At 34.3% G+C, this 27,352-nt stretch overlaps 1 protein-coding gene across 1 annotated transcript; it reads left to right on the plus strand.

Moving 5' to 3' along the window:
- Positions 1–14,492: 14,492 nt before the first annotated feature.
- On the plus strand, positions 14,493–15,442 carry LOC120124853 (zinc-finger homeodomain protein 11-like). Its single transcript, XM_039143425.1, has one exon. The coding sequence runs from the start codon at positions 14,520–14,522 to the stop codon at positions 15,174–15,176; it is 657 nt and encodes a 218-aa protein (XP_038999356.1). The 5' UTR covers positions 14,493–14,519; the 3' UTR covers positions 15,177–15,442.
- The last annotated feature ends 11,910 nt before the right edge of the window (positions 15,443–27,352 follow it).

Consider the following 27,352-nt stretch of genomic DNA (forward strand, 5'->3'; position numbering starts at 1 on the left):
TGACCTTTGTCAGACTCAGGCCTGAATTAGTAACATACTATTTGTCACAATCACTTTCACACCACACAGTGTTGGTAACAATGTTTGATATGTATGTATATTTACCTCAACTAATGTGCACTGCTGGACGCATTAAGGATCCAGCGTGGGTATTGTCCCATTCTAAATTTGAATTTTCTTCTGATAATTACATATTTTAATAGTCGTGCTCATCCTAAAATTCTAGTTGTGCTCACCTTGTATAAAATTTTTACGTGATTAATATATATAGTGGGCCCGTCTTGAAAAATAATAGATAGCTAAAGCACGCCCACACTCTTGACTCTTGAGCCATAGAGAGTTGGCAAATCCATAGTTGATCATCTGTAAAACACAAGTTTCGCTTCCTTCAATCGGAATATTCTCGTCTGGAAATAGCTTGTTAAGATTGTCGCCTTCTAATATCTGAAACTCAACATTGATAACTCTCAACAATTAGTTAACTGATAGTATAAGAAATTCAATTATATGTTAACAATTATACATGTATTCAAGAAGATATTCAATAAACATACAAATTTTGTGATAAAAACTTAATGTCCACACTAGCTTTAATTATAACAATGGTCAAATTTAAAATTACATGATGACATTAAAATAGTAAAAAATAATCGATTATCAACTTGCTATAAGAAGAAAATACAAATAATTAGTGGTAAATACATTTTAATTGCATGGAAAGCATCTAAACTAAAGCTCTTAACAATTTTTTATGCACTCACATCCTTTTTTCACACAAAAGAAGCTTATTATCATAAGATGCTAAGTATTATGCAGTCTGTTACAATTGAATAGATTTAATGATACATATATTACATTTTTACAACAATAAATAATTGTATAAAGAGGTACTTTAAAAGCCTACTAGACATTAAGTTTGTCTAAACAATATATTAATGTTGAATCTATCTTTTATATTTTTTTCTTTGTAGACAATGTTGCAGAAGCTTGAATATCCGAACTTTCTAACAAACATTAATGTTGGAAAGTATTGCATATACGGTCAGTATCCTTGTAGAAAAATATAGACGATGTATATTCAATTATTAGTCAAGATCCAAGGGATAGAGGATCCTGTTCACACTTTTAAATGAGCAGTAAAATTGCGTTCTAAGAATTATACGTAAACCGTCAACAAAAAAATGTCTTGAACAATTATGAATAAACTCGAGGTATGTATGTTTAATATTGTTATCTTTGAATGTTATATGTTGTGCTTAAATGATTGATTTAATCTGTGTGTTTATAGATAATTAACGCTTGTGTACGGGTTTGATAGCGGTACAAACAACACTTCAGTGTTTCTAACAACATTCTGATGCTTCAGTTGCACTTCGGTGCTTGATTGTGCCTATGAAAACTGAAATTGTTCTTTGGAGTGTAAAAGGTTGAGGGGTCTTGGTGCTATTACAGGTGTGTTTGGGGACTTTACGCCATTGGAGTGTGAGAGATGAGACCTGTGTATCCGTCTAATGGCTAAATGAACCTGAGTTAAATCGACTGTTACCATAATTAGAATTGTAATTGTGTGCATTATTTATTATCTTATTATATTTATATATTTATGTGTATTTGATATGTAATCCTTATTATCTCACTAAGTTTTTCGAACCTCATTTTGATTTCATGCAGGTTTAATTAAAAAACATGTAATTGATCGAGGATCGCGTCGTTATAAAAGTCGCAAGGTTTCATTTAAGAGTAAGTAGTGTGTGTGTATATATATATATATATATATATATATATTGTTTCTTACTTTTAGCAAAGGTGGCATGTTAATAAGAGTTTGTCGACCTTGGTATGGTATAGATTCATATTTATGCTTTTCTTAAGTCGAATCAAATTTATATGTGCAAGACTTGTGTAATTTCTGTATATGTATGTGTTATTGGTTATTTATGCTTGTTACACGATTGAGTGATGCTTGTTTGATAGATGTGTGTATAAGAATTTAATAAAATGGTGTAAGTTCGGTGAATCAATTAATATGGAAATAGTTAATTGTGTATTTTTGATGGCTTGATGAATAATGGTGGATTTTATTAAAATCAATCGAAACCTTTCCAAATTGTATGTTTCAATAAAAACCTCCCTAATTCTAAATGAATGAAAAGGGTACCACAAATACTTGCACACTAGAACTCTAAAAAACACTTTCATTGCCATTTTAATGGCAATAAACTCTGCATGGTCTGAAAGTCAAAATGGCAATAAACTCCAGCCCAAACAAGTCTTGAGAGGAAGGCTTATGTTGCAACCGAGACACTTCTTCGGACACCTCCACTTTCTAAGTACCCATCTTTAGTCACTCCATCAACATTAAAGTTAACATAACTAGCAGAATGACGAATCCACTTAGGATTGCTAACACAACATCTAGGGATAACCTACCATTCATCGACATTAACTGCTAGAACGTCTTTTAAATCTCTCAACCAAAACAAAGTTCTCAAGTTAGACTAAGAGACAATGTCCTTCATAGTAAGTAATTTCTCGTAAGAAACCATGACATTTCGAGCCAGCTAAAAACTCCAAAGCACTTGAATTCAACCACACCCTTAGCATTCCAGAGAAACAGTCTATTCACGGCACAATTGATTCAAACAGCAGCCTCGACACTAAGACTACACCCGATTGTCAAAACAGACTCTTCTACCGAAAGATAAGCATCTCACGCACCACCATGAAGCATGCATCACCCTGACAATAAAGCAATCCTACCACAAAACAGAAATACACACAGACGAGAGAGTTACCTCCAAGACCAGCTGACGGATATACAACACCATCGCGACCACCAAGCTTTAAACATTGTCGATTCATGTTTGCAATGTGTCAAATATGACTATTTCATTTTACATGGTAAGTTAATAGGTGAATTATAAAATATGGTATAGATCATTTTATTGGTTTCCAAGTTGGTGGAATCTTATGTTTTCTGTAAAACTTGGAAGTGTTAATGTTCTTGTTCGATTGAATTTGCTCAATTGTTGTTTAGGCATGTATTAGTGTAATTCACTTATGTAATAATTCATCTTGGAGTAGAGTTATCCAAGTTTATTAGGGCTCTGTTGAAATAAGTGGCGTTAATTAGTTAGAGTCGAAGTATTGATTGAAGGAGAATTGAAAGGAAACTTGTCTGCCTTGAGATCTCGAAGGGGAAAATTGAACTCTCCAGATAACTTTCGGGCCTCCTCAATGAACTTAGAATGATCCAAGTTTAGCCCTCGGTCGCTGGTCCAGCCTATAATAGGCTCTCCAATTTTAAACGTCTTCCAACGCCTTTGTGTAAAACATAAATACCTCGTGCAACCCTGTTGACTCGCACTATTGAGGGGAAAAAGATTACACAACACATCCATCAAGAGCATCCTTTTCTTCTCCAAACAGAGAAATGAAATAATCCATGAGGATCCACCAAGTGGCTCCAACTAATTGACCTGGTGCTATCCCATAGAAATATAATACCTCACACACAAAGTTGTGGATGGATGGCTGGGAAGATGAAACCAAACCTCTAAAATAAAAAGAGAGGTAAAACTACTTTGGATTCCCATTAATGCCATCATCATGGTCACTCATACAATACGGACCAAAAGAAAAGCTAAACTGAAACTCGTAATTCTTCTACAACACATGACGACTCAGTAACAAATTCTTGGTCTCGAGTTGGCCAGTCTTGCATTCAAATGTACCGTCATCCATTATTAACGGTTTGCCTCTATTTTCTCTTCTCTCTTGTTCACATCTTTCGCAACACTCATATTTATCATTATGAAAACAAACTCAAGTGAGAATCAAAGAAAATTTCATAAAGATACCTGAAGATACTAATTTTTTTTTACCCATTTTATTTATTTATTATTATTATTATAATTATTATAATTATTATAATTATTATTATTATATATATTATTATTATTATTAAAAAAAATAATAAATAATAATTACAGACCCAAAAGGAAACCCTAAACCAATTTAGGGTTTCAGTTAGGGTTTCCAAACCCTAGCTCCCAGCCGCCGCTTCCAGTGAGTTCCAGCCGCCCCACGTCTCCACTGCCGACGCCTCCACTTCCAGATGTCTAAGCCCGCCGTTGCCATGATGCCACGCCTTGAAGAAGCCTCCAGAAACACCACAAAGCCACACACGTTGAAGCCCTATGGTGAGTCACCACCATAGCTATGGTGACCCACCGAAGCTTCCCTCTTTGGACTGGTCCGATCCGAGCACTGTGGTGGCTATAAAAAGCCACCACCAAACCTGGAAAAAAAGAGGAGAGAGGAAGAATCGAAGATAACCAAAACAGAGGGGCAACCAACACACAAACAGAAAGCCACGGCAAGAACAGTGAACCAAACAGAGAGCAGAATACGAGAACAAATCGACACCAAATAATCAGAAAGAAGAGGAAAAGGAGCATCTTACCATCATAAAAGACTCCAAACCGTTTGGAACCACCGGAATCGTTGAAAAACCGAAGGTAAAACCTTTGATTTATTTTAGATCTAGAACGATCTAAAGCGTTTTAGGATAAGCGAAGGCCATATTCGGCCTTAGGAGGTCGAGATCTACACTCTAGGGTAATTTGGGAATTCCGGCCATCGTTGGTGGCGGTCGGCGGTGGTGATCGGCGCCGTTGGTGGTGGCCGGCCGGCGACAGAAAACTAGAGAGAGGCGAGAGAGTTTTTCTTCTCTCTCAGCTAGAGAGAGAAGAGGAAAGATGAAAGTGAGAAGCTGGCCCTTAAGGGTCGGCCTTAAGGGATTTTTAAACCCTTCTCCAAACGACGCCGTTTTGGGGAAGGGGTATATCTGTAATTTCTCACGTGGGTAAACTATACCCGCTGCCACCACAGTTTTGTAACTTTTCATTTTGGTCACTGAAATCAAATCTTGAATCTTTTAATTCGGTCTTTCGATTTTATTTAGTTTATAATTTAGTCCTAGCTTGTATACTTATATATATTTAGGGTAAATACCGTATTTAGTCCTTACAACTTTAATAACTTTTATTTTGACCTTTAATTAATTAATTAAGGATTAATTACATTAGTAACACCTAGTTTTCATAATATTTCAAACTAGAGCTTTTAATCTTGATATGTCATAATTTAGTCACCAATTTTAATGATAAGTTTTATTACTTTTTAAATTTAAATTTAATTTTATTTATTTTACTCATTGTTTATTTATATTTTAATTTTATATGTTTAAATTATTATTTTCATAATTATTTTATTATTATTATCTTATTCATATAAATATATATCTACATTCTTTTAAATAATAATGTTTATTTATTTTCAATATCAAAGAAAAGGGCAATCTTAAAACAACTGGATGTCCTATTCTGGTATTTTAAATAATTAAACATTATAAAAATTATAATTTAGTTTTATTTAAATTATTAAAATTTTAATATTTAATTTTTTTTAATATCGAAGAAAAGAGCTGTCTTAAGGCACCTAGAAGTCCTTTTCTAATATTTCTAAATAAATAAATATTTTTATAAATATATTTAAATTAATATATTTTATTAAAAATTATAATAATAAAATTTGAAATAACATAATTATAAATTAAATATATCTTTGAATTCTTAAATTTCTAATAATAGAGACAATTTATAATTAATAAAGTACCAATTTTGGGCGTTGTAGGGGTGCTAATCATTCCCTAAACGTAACCGACCACGAATCACTTTTTATCATTAAAAAGAATGAATTTTTGGTTAAAACGCAGATCAGTTTATCTTTTAATCGATGTTTTCTGAAAAACTCTTTTAAAGGATGATTTTTAGGTATTTGACCTACCTGATCCAAAAGGCCGATGGCGACTTCCAAATTATTTAAAAAAAATCATTTATTTACATCATTTTTCCCGCCAAGTAAAAAATTCGTGCCCGGACAAAAACCGGTTACGACAATACCAATGAGAGGATTTGCAACAGCTCCTCCAAATTCTCCTTAAATAATCTGTCAACGTTCATAGGGTGATCGAAGAACACAAAGTTTAATGCAGAAGATAAAGAAAGAAAAAGAAGAAGATGAACTATGTGAGAGAAAGAATACTGACTACTATATTTTTTTGCACTCATATTTGTAAACCAACTACAGTTTATATACAATAATTATCAGCTTGACAAACATAGCTAACTACCTAACTAACTCCCTAACGAACCAGCTAACAAACCTTTCACCAAGCATAAAACATTATGCAGTGAAGCCTACAACACATTTAAAAACCAATAATTGCAACATTTATAAAAAAAAAAAAAGGCCTATTAAATGCCTATAACGCTTCAACGGTTAAATCTCGGGTCAAGCCATTTTATGACAACCTCAATCACGGGAAATAAATGTTGTAATTCCACCAAAGTTTCTTCACATAACCTCCGCTAAGGTCTTTCTCATATCATCGTTGCGATTTGAAGCCTCCGGCCAATCCCTTCAAAGTCCAGATCTTGAGAGAGCACCTACAAGGAAAGAATCTTAAACACTCATTGGAAAGCTTCTTCACACGACTTTTGATAAGTTCACGTGATCTATCAGATCTAAATCTATCGTCAACTGATCATATCCACTTAGTTAGCTAGTCTATGGGTAGTCATAATGATCCTGCAACTGACACCAATTCCAAGAATCGCTTTAAAACCACTCGATCAAGATAGAGATAAAAGAAGTAACCACCTCTCCCCGATTCATCTCTTTTGAACCTTCTTATAAAGACAAAATACTTTGACATTGACCAACTACTATCTAATCACCAGATGTGACTAGGAGTGCATAACGAGCAAGTCGATCGTAAGTTAGGTAGTGTTTGACTCGTGCTCATTAAAAAAATTTATTGTTTGACTCGACTCGTTGCTCGATAAGCTCGTTAAAATTTTGCTCGACTCATGCTCATTAAGAAAACTTGTGCTCGACTCATACTCGTTAAGCTCATTACTCGCTTCGTTGCTTATTAAGCTCGCCAAAATTTTTATCTTATTTTTTAACTATAAGTAAAATCTACTAATACTATATAGAGTTTAATATAAACATAAATTGATAAATTTAACCAAAAATTTCAAAATAACCCCTAAACTTTGAAAACATTCATTTCAACCCTAAACCCACGACGACCACGACCCTTTGTCGTCGAAGAGGCACCACCCAACCTCCCCTAACCGATCAAAACCCCTATGAAATCGTGACCAATCGACGACAAATTAACTTTTTAAATCTCGCGAACCTTAGGATGAAAATCGCAATCCCACACGATTCTTACGTTGAATCGGCAACAACTACGATGACATATAACTAGGATGATGGTAAGGACTATGTCGGCGGCAGTGGTGGTCGTGGTCGGAGAGGGCAGCGACGACGGATTAAGGTTAAGATTTGAGATTTTGAGGTTGTTTTATAATATAAGAAAAGTTAGGTTTTTTTTTATAAATATAATAATATTTTTAATATTTTTAAAAAATAAATTTTAAAATTATCAGGTTGTGACACGTGTCACTTAACGGGAAAAATTAATGTCGTTGATAGCCCGTACACCTAAAGTGCTATAATTTGTAACATTAGGCACCCGGATAGGCAAAAAAATGTAGGTACTTATTTAGCACTAAAAGTATAGTTTGGGTAATTATTTGGACATTAAGCCTATATAGATATTGAATGTTAACATTTTTTATTTTATCTATTAAAATATAATATAGTATTTTTGTAATGTTGATGATCAAATTTAAAAAATAATTTAGCGATGAAAATAAACAAATTTTAATATTATTAAGTGACCAACAAAATAGCTTTCCCTATTTATCAATGTTCATCTTTGAATCATTGGTTGGGGATTAAGATTTAAGAGCTTAACTGCCAAAAGAAGAGAAAAATAACGAAAGAAACAATTAAAAAAAAAGTTTAAAGAAACATATTTAACACATGAAAGCAAGAGTGTCATTTTGTTTTGCATAGGGAAGAGGGATTGGAATTCTAAACATAAAAGGAAGGGCTTGTTTCTTCCTTCTTTTGGAAGCTTTGCTACCGTTGCTATCTACCAGCTCTAGGTGGTCCATCATCCATCCATGGCTTCCAACATTAAAGATTAACCCACAAAACAACTCTTTTCCTAATACCAAAGGAATTAATTGCATCACACGTTAATCCCCGTACCGATTCACTTGTAGTAATTTCCATATTATTTCCTGAAACAAAGTAATAGCAGTAAAAGCAGTGCAAATGATAGAGATGGAAAGACGAAACAGCAGAGATACTTGGCTTCTCAAGGGTATTACTATTATTCCAACCCCTTTATTCTTCCAGTAACAGCCTTACTTTGCTTAGATTGCAACGTTATGATTTTGGTGAATCACAAAAATCCCCTCTAGCAGCTACCACCATTGGGTCCCTCCATGTCCATGACTTTACTGCTTTTGCTTTAAACCCCTTTCCAATTCCAATAACACCTACAGGAATGGAGCACTAAGAGAAAAAAGAAAAGAAAACATACTCTCTACTCTTCTTGTTTCTTTGAGTTCAGTTGATTGTAGGGGGGGAAATGGTTTGTAGTCCTCGAAGAGAGCTTACTGTGTTTCTTTTGTTTTTTGGGTTATTAGCAGTTCAACCAGATAAAATTTCTGGGTTGACAAGTATGAACTTTGCCTTGAAACATAGAGAAGAAGGAAATGGCATAGTTGTTACCAGGAAGGCTGTTGGAATGAAGGGAATGAGCACAGAGAAAAAACCAGTACCAGCAACAAACAACAAATTGAATCCTAATGAATCAAGCAAAAGAAGAGTTCGAAGAGGACCGGATCCTATCCATAACATGTCTTAATGACAAAATTCAAGTTGGTTAATTTCTTCGACAAACGAAGAATGGTAAACATCAAGTAAGTTTTACACGGTGTAAGTAAATCTAGAAGGTGGCAAAACTATATCTTCTTTCTCGTTAACAAATTATTTTATCAGGGTTGGCTTATTGTTTTTCTTCTTCTTGGTTTTCCATATCATTTTTTAGAGACATGTTTGCTGAAAGAAGCCTGAGAAATGATTAAGAAGAAAGCCAAGCATAGATAATGGTTTGAGTTTCCATGGTAGTAAACATTTATAACTTTTTCTTTCTTTTTCGTTTCATTTTCGAGAGGATAGTACTAGAGGTGTTAATTGAGTTTAGCAAGTTAGATTCGATCAAAATTCAACCCGCGTTTGATTTGAATTGACTTGAATTCACGTTTAATTCAAGACTTGAACGAGTCAAGTCGAACCTTGGTTAGAAGTTCATTAATTTTTTAATAATTTTGTAGGATCTTGGTTGCCTTATTTTAGGATTGATCGTATATCAGTTAAACTTTTCTTTCAAAAGTGATTAGTTTAATATATTTGGAGATTTGTTGCTTTGATTGTAATATGTAAGTTTGGAGTGTTTGTGAATTGTTACTTTGAAGTTTAGTGATTGAAATTGATTCACACACTTACTTTTGTTTGTTAAATTTTGTTTATATTAGGCTTTATATAATATTATTAAATTTTACAATAATGAAATAAAAGAAGGCAAGAATCATGATGATTTAACGAAAAAACGAGTCAAGTCAAACAATATTTTAACGAACATGAGTCGAACGAAATTTGTCTAATTTATTAAATAATTTTTTTAGTTAAATCAAATACCATTCAACTCCTAATTAATTCGCTCCATAAACATCCCTAATAGAACTTGTGTTTGCATCTGTAGCAAGTGTCAAGTGCATTGGAAAATATATGCGTTCAACACTTATAATGGGAACATTAATTCAATCATGTGCACCCTGGAGCTATGGTTAAAGCGAAAATCCAGTACACAAATGAGTGAGCGTATATCAGTTAAGAAGCCCATGTTGGCTGCTCTTAGGCCTAGACTGTTAGGCCCTGAAATCAAAATCCAATACATGGATGGATCGTGATAATGTAACGTAAGATTGTAAATAAGACGAGACATATCACAATTTATTTAAGTTTGATTCGATTAAAACTTAATCAATACTCAATTTAAATAGAATCAGTTCGAGCTTAGATACAACTCGAGTTTTAATGAACCAAAACTAATTATTTATTACCAAATTCAAAAAACTCATCAGTAATTCGAGAATATAATATATTAAAATTTATTTTTAAAAAATAAATTATAATATTAATATATATATATATATATATGTTTTTTATTAAAAAATATAATAGACTATTTTCAGGTTACTTAATGTTTAGTTTCGAGTTTGAGTTTAAACTTGAATCGAGCTCTCGAACTTGAACACGAGTTCGAACTACAAATAAACTAGGTCTAAGAATGTTTTGATTCAATTTTTTAAACTGATTTGACTTTTATTTTTATTTTTAATTAGATGAGTTCGATAATTTTAAAATTACGAGCTTTCAAGTCAAATCAGACCCAATTTTAAACTTTTTTTTAAAAAAAATAAACCGAATTGAATTCAATTCGACTTGCCTCATTTACATCCCTCTACGTTGTTATCTTCCATGATGGATGGTGTTTAAAGATGGGCATGGGTCGGATTTTTGGTCCACCCGACCCGACCCGACCCGACCCGAAAACAATGACTAATCCACCCGAAATCCGACCCGACTCGACCCGAGAACAATGACTCCTTCACCCGAAATCCGACCCGACCCGTATCATATATACCCTCCATCCAACCCGAACCCAACCCGACTTTTTGAAATAAAATCTGAACCCGACCCAAAATAAAAAAAATATTATTTTTATTCAATAAACACAATGATTTAATTAAAAAATAATATATATAGGGGTATTATTATAAATATTCATAAATGTATAATGTAAAATTATATTATTTTTTTCTGGGTCGGGTCGAGCATTTTTCACCCTAAACTTAAATTCGACCCTATCCAAACACTAATTTTAAAAAATCTGACCAGATCAAATAGGGTCAAGTCGAAATCCATTGGGTTCCGATCCAATTCCCATCCCTAATGGTGTTCTGGTTTTGACAAGCTTTCCTTTCAACTTTGTTGATCTTATCTTCTCGAGTAATGTTTCGTGGAAGCAAATAAATGCGTATAGGTGGATGCTGATATGATCCGACCATAACTCCAAAATACTTGTATAATAAATGCTTTGTAAATTGTGATAATAATTGTGTATATAGAAAACCCATGAACCCATGGTCATGGTTATCTATAATTCAATATATATCTGTTTGTAGGGGACCCAATGACTTAAAAGATGGGCACTGGACCATGGAATCTGGTTCTCTAGGTTAATAAAAAGGTTGGTGAAGTGTGTCTGCGGCTAATTTAAAGGCAGATAAAACCAGGACCATTTCTCCTTTCTTTACCATTGGATTTGGGCATCTTGAGGCTCTTATACCACCACAATTAGTCCAACATGTGCCTTTCCCTCGAGGAACCCTTAATTACTAGGGCACTGACCCTCTTACTAGGTCTCTCCTCTCTTGTTTATACGCAGACAAGGAAATGGTAAAAGGCTTTGATTAAGGGTTGGAATGGAAGAATTGGTCAAAATGTTGTTTGAGTGGGAGAGCGTTACTTGTGCCAAATTGTACACAAATGCGCGTGCTTCGTTGGTGATGACATGATTGTCAGGACATTGCCCTAATCAATTAACATTGTTTTTGGGCTCTAATTCTATCAACTTCTTATAGGCTCTGTCTATACTCCTTTTTTGGTAGCTTAGTTTAGGTCATAATGAATGCAATTATTAAAGTTAGGAATTTAGAAAGGGAGTTCTACGTACAACATCTTAATATTAAACTAAATAAAAGTATGATATAAAATATTATATGACATAACAATTTTAATTACACGCAACACAAAATATTAATTTTTATTTCTTTCTTTTTTCGGGTTCTTTGTAACATTTTAGGATACAACAAAAAGTGTTACCTTTTTTATTATATTTGCGGGTAAACAAAAATGTTTTGTTATTTATAATAATTTATGTCGCGTCTTTCCTTAATGTTATATTAAGCTGTTGTACTATAGAATCACCCATTTAGAAGATATAAGAAAAGATTCAGATATCATTTTAGTACCTAAACTTTCATTTTTTTAAAATCATACTTAAATTTTTGTTTTTGTTTCATTCTAGTACTCTCTGTTCAAAATTTAATATTATTTTTTTTAAAGAAAGTTAAAAGTTTAGGTATTAAAACGGATCAAAATTAATAATTTAGGTACTAATTGCGTTAAATTTTTAACGGGGTACTAAAATGAAATAAAAATTAAACATTAGGTATAATTTTGAAAAAAAATTAAAAGTTTATGTACTAAAACAAACCAATATTGATAGATGTGTAATTTACCCTATATTATATACGAGTAAATATTTATTTTTGATTATCTTTATGAATAAAAAATTAATCTGCTATAAAATACTCTCTAATATATAAATCCAAAAGTTTAATGTATTTCTAACACTCGCCCAACAACCTAGAAAACTCGTTTTTATAATGTAAGTTTTAATAGTTATACACATCATCAAAATAATTAATGTTATTTTACCTAACTTTTTTTAGAATAAATATTACTTTGTAAGTATTTTATTTTAATAATAATAAAAAAAAGGTCATTGTCTATCATATTCTTAAAGGTAAAATCTACAGTGTACATTGTTATAGGGAAAACAACAAATTTAACAACCAAAACTCTTTTATGAGAATTTTTATTTAAATAAATTCAATTATTAAATAATAATCAATCATTAAAATTATAATAAAATTTAATTTAATTAATTTTTTTATTTTCTGTTGAGTTTTTCTTTTTAAATTATATCGTAAATAAATTTTAGTTTCGTATTTAAGTGATATCGCCTCAGGTGTGATAACTTTAATATACGGTTAAAGAAAAAGTTACTGGGAATATTATTATTTTTTAACATTTATGATAAAACATTACCTAAAACATTATTTTTTTTTACCGGAAATGTTAATATTGGACGCTACCTAAATTATTATTTTTCTACTGAAAATGTTAATATTGGGCGTTACCTAAAATGTTATTTTTTTACCGATTTTTAAATAACGAAATTGATATTTTTAATAAATAATAATAATATTTTAAATAACACTTTACGAAAAATATTAAAAAAATAATATTTTCGATAATATTTTTCTTTAACTGTATATTAAACTATCACAGAACTATCGATAGCCTCCACAATGGAATTACTTGCCAATCTAATGGCCAATCAATTTGGGAAGTATTCGGTCGTATAATTACAATAAGAAAACTGGTCGTATATCGCTTTTGCTTTAGCTTTTAAGCAACACGTGGAATAGAGGATGATAATTTCCACTCTAACAGATTATGAAAGGTTTAATTCAAAAGAAATTACCCAAACTATCCATTTTTTTTATTAATTTAAGTGTTTAACATTATAGATGTTTTGTAAGTGCTGTAACGAATGTTTAAAAAATCTGTTGAATAACACGTTTTATGTTCAGATAATTTTGAAAATTATATATTTTTTTAAAAATTAAAATTATTATTATATTTAAACAATCCTAATTTTTTAAAATTAAAAAAATCCCTAAAAATTTCTAAAATTAACCATAAAATCCCTGATCATTGTCCCCGCCCTTGATATCTCCTTTGTAGGCTATCATCGTCTTTGTGGTCGTACGCATCATCGGGTCGCTTAAAGTAATACTTGTCAAGTTTATATATTTTATTTTTTAAAAATAAAATATTATTTTTTTAAAATTTAAACGTGACATGTGTTGTTTAACGATTTTTTAACTGTAAGTATTTAAAAGTATAACAGAAAAAATATTAAACACCAAAAATTAACTTTTTAGTATAATTTAAACACTTATTTTTATATTAAGATTTTCTTTAATATTAAAATCGTTGGTAACTTAATTGCCAATTGACTCCATCCTCAAAGTCTGCCAAATCTTAAACACTAATGTAAGTCATTGCTTGGGCTGTAAACCAAGACATGCAATGGACTGCCCTTTTCAGAGCATAACGGTATCATAAGAAGCCTAGTCAACATGAAGAGGCAATAAGGTGGGCTTAGAGAGCTCTCTGGTGTTTCTGGTACTCCCCAACTGGATAGAGTATTATTTACTGCTCATAACCAACTCGCTCCTTGGGTTAGAAAATTTAAAGAAAGTGCACAGGGAGCGTGACTAGTGGTTGAACTTAAGTTCTTTGATGACATTTGTCCTCCCTTTCCTCTCTGTTGCTTAATTAGCTCCTTTGTATCTATATTGTAGCTATATAATGAATGTCAGTTCTCATTATGACCACCACCATCACCTTTGCCATGCACATCATCATAAATCAAGCTATCTTGTCTTTATCTTCACATCACACCCATAAAAACAAACCCACAAAAAGGTCCCCACCCCCTCCTAATTCACCACGTCAAGCCATAACCCCTTTTAGCAAATGGAGCTAGTCAACCTTAAAACCGCCCCATAATTCCCACAAGATTAGTCCTCATTTTTTATGAAGCAATGGTACTATCCTACAAAGAGTGCCTCAAAAACCATGCGGCTAGCTTGGGTGGACATGCCCTCGACGGTTGTGGAGAGTTCATGCCTAGCCCTTCTGCCACCCCGACTGACCCCGCCTCCATGAAATGTGCCGGCTGTGGCTGCCACCGCAACTTCCACCGCCGTGACCCTGCTTTCATCCACCGCTTGCCACAACCGCCTAATGCTAGCTCTAGTTCAAGCCCGACCTGTAGTCCTACCCCACCCTCACCTGTGCCATACTCTTACTACACTTCTGCAGCACCGCATATGCTGTTGGCCTTGAATGAGTACCATCATCACCTCGGCAACGCCAACCCAAGGATAAAGAACAAAAACAACAACCCAAGTGGGAGAAAGAGGCCAAGAACAAAGTTTAGCAAGGAACAGAAAGAAAAGATGCATGTTTTTGCTGAGAGGCTCGGTTGGAGAATGCAAAAGAGTGAAGAAAGACAGATAGAAGAGTTTTGCTATGAAGTTGGGGTTGATAGAAGAGTTTTCAAGGTTTGGATGCACAACAACAAGACCAGTTTTAACAAAAAATATATATTAGCAGTTTGTAATCTCAATCTTCTCGACAACAACAACAACAATCAAGAGAATGGCAATGCTGTTGACAAAGGGTCTTCTGCTTCTTAATTCAGGCGAAAAAAGAATGCGAAATATGATAGGAAGCGGAAGATCTTAGAGGGTTTTCTTGCTGATCTGTTACATTTGGGGGGTTAACTTTTGTGATTTTATGTTTTTTTCCTTTTGGGCTGACTAGTAAAGGAACTACTAGTGATGGCAGATGAAAGAGGAAGTAAACAGAGGATATGACTTGTAAGGATTACAGTTAGAGAGATTTATTTTGTCATTGTTAATTGATCTTTAGACATATTATAACATAAATTCTTTGTCCTCTACCTCTGAGTTGATTGTTCCCTTTATCTTCCTTCTCATTATCTCGTGTTTTGTTGCTTTTTTGCTGACCCCAAGATTCTTTCGTTTTCTTATTATCTGTCCAAAAACTGCTGGTTTCCCCTCTATTTCTGGGTATCATCAAATAGGATAAACAAGTCCTATGCGTATGGTACTGCTGGCTTCCATTCATTCATTCAACGGAGAATTCCTTGTTTTGAAGCAAAATGTTTGTTCTTTGCCGTAAGTTTGTATTGTTCACAGATAATGGCTATACCTCTAATTCCTTATTAATCTGATATGATTATAAAACTATAACTTTTCACAATTTTATTAGCCTTTTGACAATAAAGGCATACACATTTCGGCAATTGCTGGAAGTCGAGATTTATAAAGAGAAAAATATTCCCTCTTATCACTGAAGTCGTTCAATTGATTCATATATTGTTGGATATATATGGTCTCATTTAATATAAACTGGTCTGCTTTTATATGTTATCTGATCTTTAAAGGTAGACAGGGTTTGATGGATTAAAGGTTAGGTGCAATAAAATAGTACTTTGAATTCAGCCAACGTCCTTCTGTGTTTAGTTAACTTAAGTGCCTAACAACGTTCCTTGTTCTAATTCAAATTAATTAGAGCCTAACATAAGAGTTATTTTTAAAAGATATTCATGTATTATTTTATGAATTATATTTGTGGAATGTAATATAATATAATTTTTTTTATTAAAAGTACATGATGCATGGAGAAGGGGGTGCAATGTCATTGTCACCAGCACATAGGAACCCCAAGTCTAAAAGAAAGATCTACCAAGTAAAAGAAGCGAGTCAATCCAATGGAGAAGAAACAAAGGTAGGGAGGGAGGAGCCAATATCATACCCTTAAAACCAACATAAATAATCTTATTGCATCTTGCTTAAGGATGCACAAAAGCACTGCAACATCAAACTTGGATCCATGATCATGCAATGAGTTTCCATTAAGCATCCATACTAACAGAAGCAGAACCATTTTCCAGATTGTCCCCAACTTTCATACTACTTGCGGTATCATTACAGATTCGTTAGATTTACAGGGGAGATGATGAGATGGCTAGACAAACTCTTCTCCCACACCCCAACTCCATTTATGTTGTATCTGGAGGCAATTTCATAGAAATTCACATATTCAAGCCTATGCACTGAGCAATTTTAGCTGCCACCGATTCCAGTATTTTAGCAGAAACAGCATGCGAAGGCCTAAACATACTTCTAAGAGCTAAAGAAAAGGGACACAGAGACTGTCCATTGCGTTTCTCAATTTCAACAAAAACATCGAAATCGGTAGGCTACCCTTCAACTGACCACTTAATCATGTCTGTAGGCAAAACTGATCCCCTTGCAATATTTTTTTGCTCAGCAAATTTGTGTTTAGTCATTGTAAATTTGACTATTACACCGAACTTGAACTTCATTAAAAACCTCCCTATGTCTAGTTGGAGGAAAAGAATATATCGCAAAAAGATAAAAGCAGTAAAAGAATACTTCAAAAAACATACTGCCGCTACTTGACAAATTACACAACACAGACCAAGCAAAAGAAAATATCACCCCTAGAGGATAAAATAACAAAACAACCTTAAAGATTGCCATTACCGCCAAGCTTTAAATAATTATTGTCTTTTTAATCCGGGTTTTGCGATATAATCCGCCATTGAGTTACTTTCCTTGGGAACAATCACAAACTGAACTTTTACTATGAAGTTTACCGTTGAATCAATCACTTCAAACGTCTCCCAATCCGCTTGCAATATGACATCCTATAAAAGAAATAACTAAAAAGCAAGGAAGTGGAATCTTTTTTTCTTAAATACTTATGCCATATAACTATTGTCATGTGAGGACTGTTAATGCTAGTAGACTGATTGACAATTATTCCTTGGATTGGGATTGTTGTACCAACCATGAATTTTCAAACAATGGCAGACTATGGATTTTCTGGAAGAAGGGATTTAATTTTACTGTCTTGAAAGTTTTTGACCAATCTCTATCTATAGTTGGTGAGATTGGTGGTCATAGCTGTGTTATAAACAGCTGTCTATGGAAGTAACAGTGGAACTGACAGGCTATACCTTTGGAGACAGTTGGATGAAGTGGGAAGCATGGTGGGGGGATCCTCTTCGCTTGTAGGAGGTGATTTCAACATCTTTACTAAAGAGAAAGAAAGCTTTGATTTTGAGAGGCTTGGATCTTATGACAATGCTGACATGGAGTATTTAAGAAACAGTTTGTCCTCCTTAGTGCTATTTGACCACCCCTTTATGGAGCCCTTACTCACATGATCCTGAAGATACTATTTTTTTATCCATTTTATTATCATTATTATTAATATTATTATTATCATTATTAATATTATTATCATTATTATTTTTATTATTTTTATTATTTATTATTATTATTATTATTATTTTTTTTATTATTAAATATATTAAATACAAACCAATTACAATTAAACCGGCTCAGTTACAAACCAACTGAAACCGGTCCAAATCCAACCGGAAACCCTAAATATTTGGGTTTCCAGTTAGGGTTTCCTAACCCTAATCATCCTCAGCCGCCTCATCACAGCCGTTGGATCTGGCACGATCCAACGGTCCACATGGCTCCAGAGAGGAACCCTAGGGTTTGATACCCTAGGGCCACGCGGCGCCGCTCCAGCTTCCACGCGGCTGCCGACAGCCCTCGCCGCCTCCACCGCTGCCACGTCCCAGCCGAAGACTCCAGAAGCTAGAACACCGCCGTCCACGCCAAGGCTACGGGTGAGTCACCACTGGTAGTCCGGTGACTCACCGAAGCCCCCTCTTCGGACCGGTCCAAGACGAACACCGGTGGTGGCTATAAAAGCCACCACCCACCTGAAAAAAAGAAAAAAAAAGAGAGACAGCAAGAAGAGAAAGAAACAGAAAAAAATACAGAGGAAAAAAATAACAACAACAACAACTACCAACGATCCCAGTCCACAGCAACAGAGCAAAAATAGAAGGAAAAAGAGAAAGAGAAGCTTACCAGGGAAGCTTTGACCACCACCGGAATCATTAAACATCGCCGGAGAACCGAAAATACCGAAGGTATTTTCATAGATTTACTCCGATTTGGAGTCTTTTTGGGAAAACAAAAGTTGGATTCGGGCTCAGGGTGTCTAGATCTATGTTTAGGTAAATTTGGGGAACTTCCGACCACCGGCGGCGGTGGTCGGCGGCAGAACTCACGGCGGCAGACGGCCGCCGGATTCCCCCGGTGAGGGAATCTAGAGAGAGGCCAGAGAGAATTCTGGCTCTCTCTCTCTCTCTCGGTTTAAGAAAGAAGAAAAAAAAGAAAATGAAATGGCTGGCCCGAAGGGCCAGCCGGTTTGGGACTCTTATAGTCCTTCCCGAACGACGTCGTTTCGGGAAGGACTATATGCGTAATTACAAAATAGTTAAATCCCTTCCGCAGTCCTTCATATTTGTAAATTTTACATTTTGGTCATTAAACTGAATTTATAAGAATTTTAATTCGTCTTTGAATTTTAATTTTATTCATTTTAGTCTTTTAATTAAAATAATATATTTAGGATAAATGACAGATTTAATCCCTTAATTTTAATAAATAATTTTTTTTAGTCCCTAGTTCATACTTTTAATCTATTTTATTATAAAATTTGAATTTTAGTTTATTTTGGTCATTAAATTATTAAATAAAAAAAATATATTTAAACCCTATAATTTCAATTAATTAATAATTAGTAATTAGTTTTATTTTTATAAATTAGTTATTAATTTTATATGTCTTTATTTATTTTATTGTTTTTAAATATATTGTTTAATAGAATTATTATTTTATTATATTGTTAAATATTTGATATATATTCATAAATATATAATAAATATTAACTCTTAAATATTTATTTTTAATATCGAAGAAAAGGACAGTCTTAATACAACTGGATGTCCTATTCTGATGTTTTAAAATTAAACAATATTATTTAAATTAATATTTATCAATATCAAAGAAAAGAGCTGTCTTAAGGCACCTAGAAGTTCTTTTCGGATATTTTTAAATAAATATTTTTTACAATTTTGAAATTATAAGATTATAAATTAAATATATTTTGAATTTTTAAAGAGACAATTTATAATTAAAAGTACCAATTTTGGGCGTTGTAGGGGTGCTAATCCTTCCCTAAACGTAACCGACCACGAATCCCTTTTTATTATTAAAAAGAATAAATTTTTGGTTATAAAACGCAGATCAGTTCAATTTTTTATTGATGTTTTCTTAAAACTCTTTAAAAAAAATAATTTTTAGGTATTCGACCTACCTGATCCAAAAAGGTCGATGGCGACTCACAAATTATTTTCAAAATTATTTATTAATATTAATTTCCCCGCCAAATTTTAATATTTCGTGCCCGGACGAAAACCGGTTACGACAGCTTGGCGACTCTGCTGGGGACTGGTCAAACTTTTAAAAATTAATTATAAATTGTCTCTATTAAAAAATAAAAAATTTATATATTTAATTTTTAATTCTTTCTTTTCAAATTTTTTTTTATATTTATTATTTTTATGTTTTATTTGCAAGTATTTTATTTCAGTATTTATTTTTATGTCAAAAGTTTAACATTTCTCCTCACACACAACACTTGCATTGCATAACATAAAGCTCTATAATTGAGTTCCCTTTTAAGTGAAAGTGAAAGCAACGTCTTCGTGAGAATTTATTCTCCGTGTCAGACCTAGCAAGTAACTTTCGGGGTTCATATGCTCTCTGTCTTCGTGAGAATTTATTCTCCGTGTCAGGCATAGAGAAATGTATCCCCTCGAATTGAACTCGATTCACTTTAGTCTGTAATGGACTAGGATTGAGGGTTAGCAACCCAAGGGGGCACTAACAAGGACAATTCGGGTACCTTTACTCCTAGTTCTGAAACCCTGCATATAAAAAAACCTTAGAAACTCTTCCAATTAGAAGTCATGCCGAAATTTTGTCCAAAATAGGTGTACACACAGGAGAAATGAATTATGTCTTTCCTGTTAATTTATTTTACATGTTTATTTAAATTATTTAGAAAAGCATGTTTAAATTAAATAAATGTTATTATCCTTTAAACTAACTTATTTTCTTTTTGTGTGTTCTTTATTTTTCTGTTTGCATAGCATCATACAGGATAAAAGACATTGATCCTTGTGTTAATAGTCTCATTGGAAAACCTTCATCCATGGATAAAAAGGGTTCAAGTCAAGTAATTCTAAACTCAGAAGTAACAGTGGGCTGAAGATTTACAAAGACAAGAAGGAGATAGTCTGCCAGATGATTATGTATCTGACTTGGCCAGTTATGCTTCAGTTTCACTAAAAAGAAATGATCTGCAAGATTTGCGAGGTATTTGGGAAAGTTGGGATTCAAACAAAAATTGCAGTTTTATCAGACTTACGGAGACATCCCATATTTGCTCTATGTTGAAGTTGATGATGAATTACTCAGAGCCCTAGTTCAATTCTGGAATCCAGGGTACAATTGCTTCACTTTCAATAAGGAGGACTTGGTCCCTACTATTGAAGAATATACAACTTTGTTACATCTTGAAGGTGCTTTGGAGAGTCGAATATATTCAAAGTCAATTAAAACTCAGCCCTTTCGAGTTAAATTAGCAAAGATTGCTGGGGTACGAGAAGAATGGGTAGCATCCCGTACAAAACAAAAAGGCGAAAGCGAAGGCATTGCTTGGACCAACATCAGAGAGCTTATTCAGAGTCATCCAGACGCTAAAGTACGATTCGATCTATTTGCTCTGGGTATATATGGTATGGTCATCTTCCCAAAAGCATTGGGATATATTGAAGCTGCAGTAGTAGACTTGTTTGAACAACTGCCAAAGAAGATTAACCCTGTTTCTGCCATCCTAGCAGAGACCTTCAGATCGTTAAATGCTTGCAGAAGGCTAGGAGGTGGACGATTCTCAGGGTGTACCCAGTTGTTATATGTTTGGATCCGTAGTCATTTCTGGAGGACGGAAAAGGTTTCATACCGACGCTTCAATACGGATTACTCACCATTAAAAGAATTTCTAGAGCAGGAATGGCCGAAAGAAATTAAGAAGGATATGTGGATTAATGCCTTTAGAAATCTGCAAAGCAATGACGTTGTTTGGCGCGCCCCATGGCAAATCCAAAGGGAATTCTTTTACAGGTGTGGTAATTACAACTGGATAATGCTGCTCGGATTATGGGGAGGAATTGGATATGCACCACTTCTGGTTATAAGACAGTATGAAGGTCGTCAATTTGTACCTGTCACTGCTGGACTACAGTCATCTGAGTTTGCATTCCACAGCAAAAATTATAAAAGAAACATCATGGAAGCCGTTACAGCTTGGAAAACAACTTTTTGTATCCGAGCTAAAGCAGCAAAAGAAATGCTAACTCCTGATTATGAAGAATGGAGATTTGTCAGGAAAAATGAAAATATTCCTCTACCAGATCAAAATGAGGATATTTCTATGGATGATCGCATCAAGGTGGTTCCATCAGAGATTGAAATCCTGAAAGCTGAGTTTGAAGCAGAAAGAGATGGCTGGTCGAAAGAATTAGAGCAAGTGAGACAAGATAAAGCTATGTTGGGGGTTGACATTGACTTTCATTCGTCACAATGTGCAATGTTGAGAAAAGATAAAGGAAAAGGTGAGGATGAGTACAGAGCCTTACAGAAAGATTACCAGGAGTTATATAAATCCCGAAAAGCATCAGGACCCAGCCAATCGACGATACAGATGACCAGAGAATTGAATATTGAGAAAAGACGAGTTGAAGAGTTGAAAGGAAAGAATAGTTGTCTACTCAAAAACCTGGAAAAAGGAAAGCAAAAAATGGAAGATTTCGAGGTTGACAGGAGAGAGCGAATTATAAAACACAAGGCTGAACACCGTGAGATCATGAATGAAATGCAAAGAGAAAGAGATCGAGCCAAAGATTTAGAAGAGATGAAGAATGACATCTTTGTTAAATTTGAAGGCGAGAAAAATAGCATGTTCAAGGGATTTGAATCTGAGATGAACCAGTTGATTGCTGAACTTGAAGTCAGAGGCCAAAAGATGGAAGAATCCAATGTTGAAAAAGAAAAATGGGAGCTGGAAAGGAAAAATTTCAATACCAGACTTGAGGTAGAACAGGAGATGGCTAGCAATTGGATGCAAAAATGCAGAAACAAAGATGTTCAGATCCAGAAGCTTAATCAAAGAACGCAAGAAGCACGAACAAAACTTGAAGAGGATTTGGATCAGGCTAGAAACAAAAACTCAGAGTTTAATGCTTACATTTTGCAACTGGAAGAATCATTGTTTCAAGAAAAGGTTCGTCTAGGACCTAATGATCTCAAAGAAAGTAATGAGGAAAATGCTTCACTGCGAAGACGCATTAGAGATCTTGAAAGAATTCTGCACAATTGTCAAGTCAGAATCACTGAGTTAGAGCAAACTCTTGAAGGAACAACTGAACGATGGCAAAAATCAACTGAGTTCTATGTCGAAAGAAGTGAAGAAAGAAGCAATATGGTGTTCGAGGCCATGGTGCAAATGAGCGAGGTTGCCAGATATGTTGGGGAACTAGCTGTTGAAGCCGAAATAATTGAGCATCACGTTGATCCAGTTTCTAAGTATGGAAAGAAGGTGTCATGGTTAGTGAAGGAAATTATAGAGCTTAATAGGAAAGCTATGCCTTATCTGTAGTTCTGAAATATTATAAAGAAACTTTTGTATGCCGATGGAAGTTGTTCTATGACAGTTAACTTTTTGGGATCAATGTTTTTACATACATGCATTTTGCATACATTCATCATTCATTTCATAATTTTCGCTATGAATCATTTTATTTATTAAGTTAAAATTCATTAATTAAAATTTGAAAAAATAATATTAAAAGATTTTTCAATCGCAGTTACTCTGGCCAAAAGAGAAATACTACATCACTACGGTACTAGACAAGCTACTAAAAGAATTATGGAGGATAAAATACAGCGTATTGAGGAACAGCATCATAAAGAACAAGAAGAAATGAGAATGAAGTTGGAAAAAATTGAAGCCAGCATTGCAAATTCACAAGACAGTATGATGAAGAAGATAGAGGACATGTTTAAAAGGCAGGCTACCAGTGGAAAAATGCATGAAAATCCTGTGTCTTTCGACCAAGAACCCATATATCCTCTAGGTTTTTCACCAGAACCAATTTATCACTCTGGTATTACCCCTATACAAATCAATGCTCGTACATCTGCATTACAAGAAGCTAAACCACATGAAGATCAACAAGTGGATCCAGCATCTTCAAGCAAAAATCCGCTTATATCAGATATGAAAGTAGGGGATCTTAATACTGATCAGTTAATCCCAGATTTAAATGAGCTGAATGAGAAACAAAAAGTAAATGAAGAGCTGACCAGACAGATCAAGAGCTTAGAAGAACGAATGAAATCCGTGGAAATAACTGAATCATTCTATGGATTTGATGCTAGTGAGTTAAGTTTGGTTCCAGACCTAATCCTCCCTATCAAGTTCAAAGCTCCCGAATTTGATAAATATAACGGTACTACATGCCCTTCATCCCACATTACTATGTTTTGTCGAAGAATGGCAGGATATGTGAAGGACGAGAATTGTTAATTCACTGCTTCCAGGATAGTTTGACAGGACCGGCTTTAAAATGGTATACTCAATTGACCAAAGCTAACATTAGATCCTGGAAAGATTTGGCTAAAGCATTTTTAGAGCAGTATCGCCATGTGACAGACATGGTCCCTGATAGATGGACTCTCCAAAACTTGGAGAAAAAGAATAATGAAACATTCAGACAGTATGCCCAGAGATGGCGTGACACTGCGGCTCAAGTTCAACCACCTTTGTCAGAAAAAGAGGCCACAGTTATGTTTGTCCATACATTGAAGGCCCCTTATTTAAATCATCTAATGGGGAATGCAACCAGAAATTTTGCAGATTTGGTCATTTCTGGAGAATTAATTGAAAATGTCTTGAAAAGTGGCAAGATTGAATCGAATGATGGGTCTAGTTCCAAAAGACCTACATACCGGAAAAAGGAGAATGAGGTTAACAATGCCAATTCTTATAGCAAAGATTCATCGAAAAGTGTTACAATAACCCAACCAAGGGTTAAGAAAGAGGAAACAAACACTAATCGAGCAGAGTCCAGAGGATCTCGAAAAGAAAATGAAAGGTTATCTTTTACACCTTTACCAGTATCATATGCAGAGATCTATGATTCGCTGTTAAAAGCAGATGTTATACGGCCCTACCCTTTGGTTCCCATGCAACCACCATTCCCTCCTTGGTATGATACAAAGGCACACTGTGTTTACCATGAAGGAATTACAGGACATTCTATTGAAAACTGTCTAGCATTCAAAAGGGTGGTTCAAAATTTAATCAACACTGGGAAGTTGGAATTCAATACACCATCCGCATCAAGTCATCCATTGCCAAATCATGGAGATAAAACGTGAATGCAATTCAGGAAGAGAACAGAAAGAAAGCAAGACTGATATTTCTGAAATTAAATCTCCATTTGTTTGGATATTTCAACAGCTTTCTTTAGCCGGTATAATTCCACAACAATTCAGGCCAAAGCAGAATGAAGGCAAGAATTATTGTGAATATCATCAGGAGAAAGGGCATAAAATTCAACTATGTCCTGAGTTTAGAAACTTGGTGCAAAAATTGATGAACAACAGAGAAATACAATTCTTTGAAGAAGAACCCGGGAAAAAAGAAGATGATGTTTGCTCATCAGAGGATTCTAAACCAAATCAAAGAATAAATGATCCTGTGATCATTAATGTGAAATCATCCACGGTGATTCCGGCACCAATAAGGCCAAAAGTAGTCATTACCACTCCTCTACCATTTCCATACAAAGATACCCGCAGGGTACCTTGGAATTATACTACCCATGTTTCAATGGTAGGAGGATCTGATTCTCTAACAGAAGAAAAAACAGAGTTTGAGTACAACATCGACATCTGAAGCAGTGAGCAAAGTCGGTTTCTTTACGAGAAGTGGGAGATGTTACTCTCCCGAAACATCTAATGCTTCAGAACAAGTGAAAGCAAAAGGAAAAGCCATGGCAATACCTCAGAAGGTATTTGAGGATGAATCCCTTCCAGCATTCAATAAACCTGTGACAGAAAAGCAAGCTCAAGAATTTTTGAAATTCCTGAAACATAGTGAGTATAGTGTGGTTGAACAACTACACAAACAACAGGCGAGAATTTCTATTCTTGATCTTTTGATGAATTCAGAAGCGCATAGGAATGCTTTGATGAAAATCCTCAATCAGACATTTATCCCCGAAGATATATCCCTCAATAAACTTGACAGAATTGTGGGACATATAGCCGCCGACAATTACATAACCTTCACAGATGATGAAATACCAGAAGGCGGAATGGGGTCAGTAAAGCTTTAAACATCACGACACATTGTCATGGTCATGTGTTGCCAGGAGTATTGATTGACAATGGGTCTGCCCTCAATTTGATGCCTCTAGTTACACTTCAAAGAATGCCTCTAGATCAATCACACATGAAGAGTTATCAGAATGTGGTACGAGCCTTTGATGGTACCCAAAAAGAAGTGCTTGGGAAAATGGAAATACCTTTGTTAATTGGCCCAGTAGTGTACAATATTGACTTTGTGGTGATGGATATCCACCCCACATATAATTGTCTATTAGGGAGGCCATGGATTCATTCAGCAGGAGCCGTTCCTTCTTCATTACATCAGAAATTGAAATTTGTTGTGGATGGACAACTAATATGTGTCAGTGCTGAAGAAGAAATCATTGCGTCTATAACAAGCAATGTTCCATATATCGACACCAATGATGAAGCTCTTGAATGCTCTTTTCGAGCTCTTGAATTTGTAAATACAACTTTTGTTGCAGAAGGAAGGAAAATTCCATATCCCAGATTGTCTGATTGCACCAAGATGACGGTACAACAAACTTTAGGCATCGGAGCTAAAACTGGGAGAGGTATAGGAAAGAATCTTCAAGGGATTTCAGTTCCTATCAGTATAAAGATGAAAAAGACCGTTTTGGGCTGGGGTTTAAGCCCAATCTTCAGCAAAGAACAAAGAGATGAAAAGAAGATGTGAAGACAGAAAGGCAAAATTGAAAGGAGGAGAAATCCTTTGGAAACACATGTCTTTCCCACAGTTGAGGACAACATTCAGATCAGGTGGAACAATTAATGTGGAACAGCAACTTGTTGAAGCCTTTAAAGAAGAAAAGTTGATGAAAGACCAAGACATAGTTGAAGAAGCTATGAATGGATTATTTATCAACATGATCGCGAATAACAACAAGACTGGCAAGTACTTGGATATGATTCGACCATGCCTTCCTGGAGAAACACTCACCAATTGGACCACTGAAGATCTTCCTATAGTTTTTAATATTAATGCAGAGTAATATTCAGAACTAATCTTTATGTTTAGCTCAAAAATATGAAAACTTTTGTAAAAGAAATTATGTTAAATATAAGGAACTTTCTTTAAAATTTTCAGATGGCAATCATTCTTTGCATTTTATTACATTTTTACATTTCATAAATTTACTATATTCTTTCGTAAATATGTCCGATTTAAATTTGCAGGTGTCACAGTGTTAATAGCATGTGTATTCCTAAATTTAATCCAGTGATAAATTTAGAGCAGCCTATATGTCTGGAAGAAATCAATGGTTGTGAAGATGAACTGGAATGTGATATTCCTACTGAACTATTAAGATTGGTAGAAAAAGAAGACAAACAAATTCTACCCCACAAAGAAAAGGTTGAGACTGTGAATTTGGGAACAGATGAAGACAGAAAAGAGGTGAAAATTGGTA

This window comes from Hibiscus syriacus, unplaced genomic scaffold, assembly GCF_006381635.1.
Source record: "Hibiscus syriacus cultivar Baekdansim isolate YM2019G1 unplaced genomic scaffold, ASM638163v2 tig00110429_pilon, whole genome shotgun sequence".
Lineage (NCBI taxonomy): Eukaryota > Viridiplantae > Streptophyta > Magnoliopsida > Malvales > Malvaceae > Hibiscus > Hibiscus syriacus.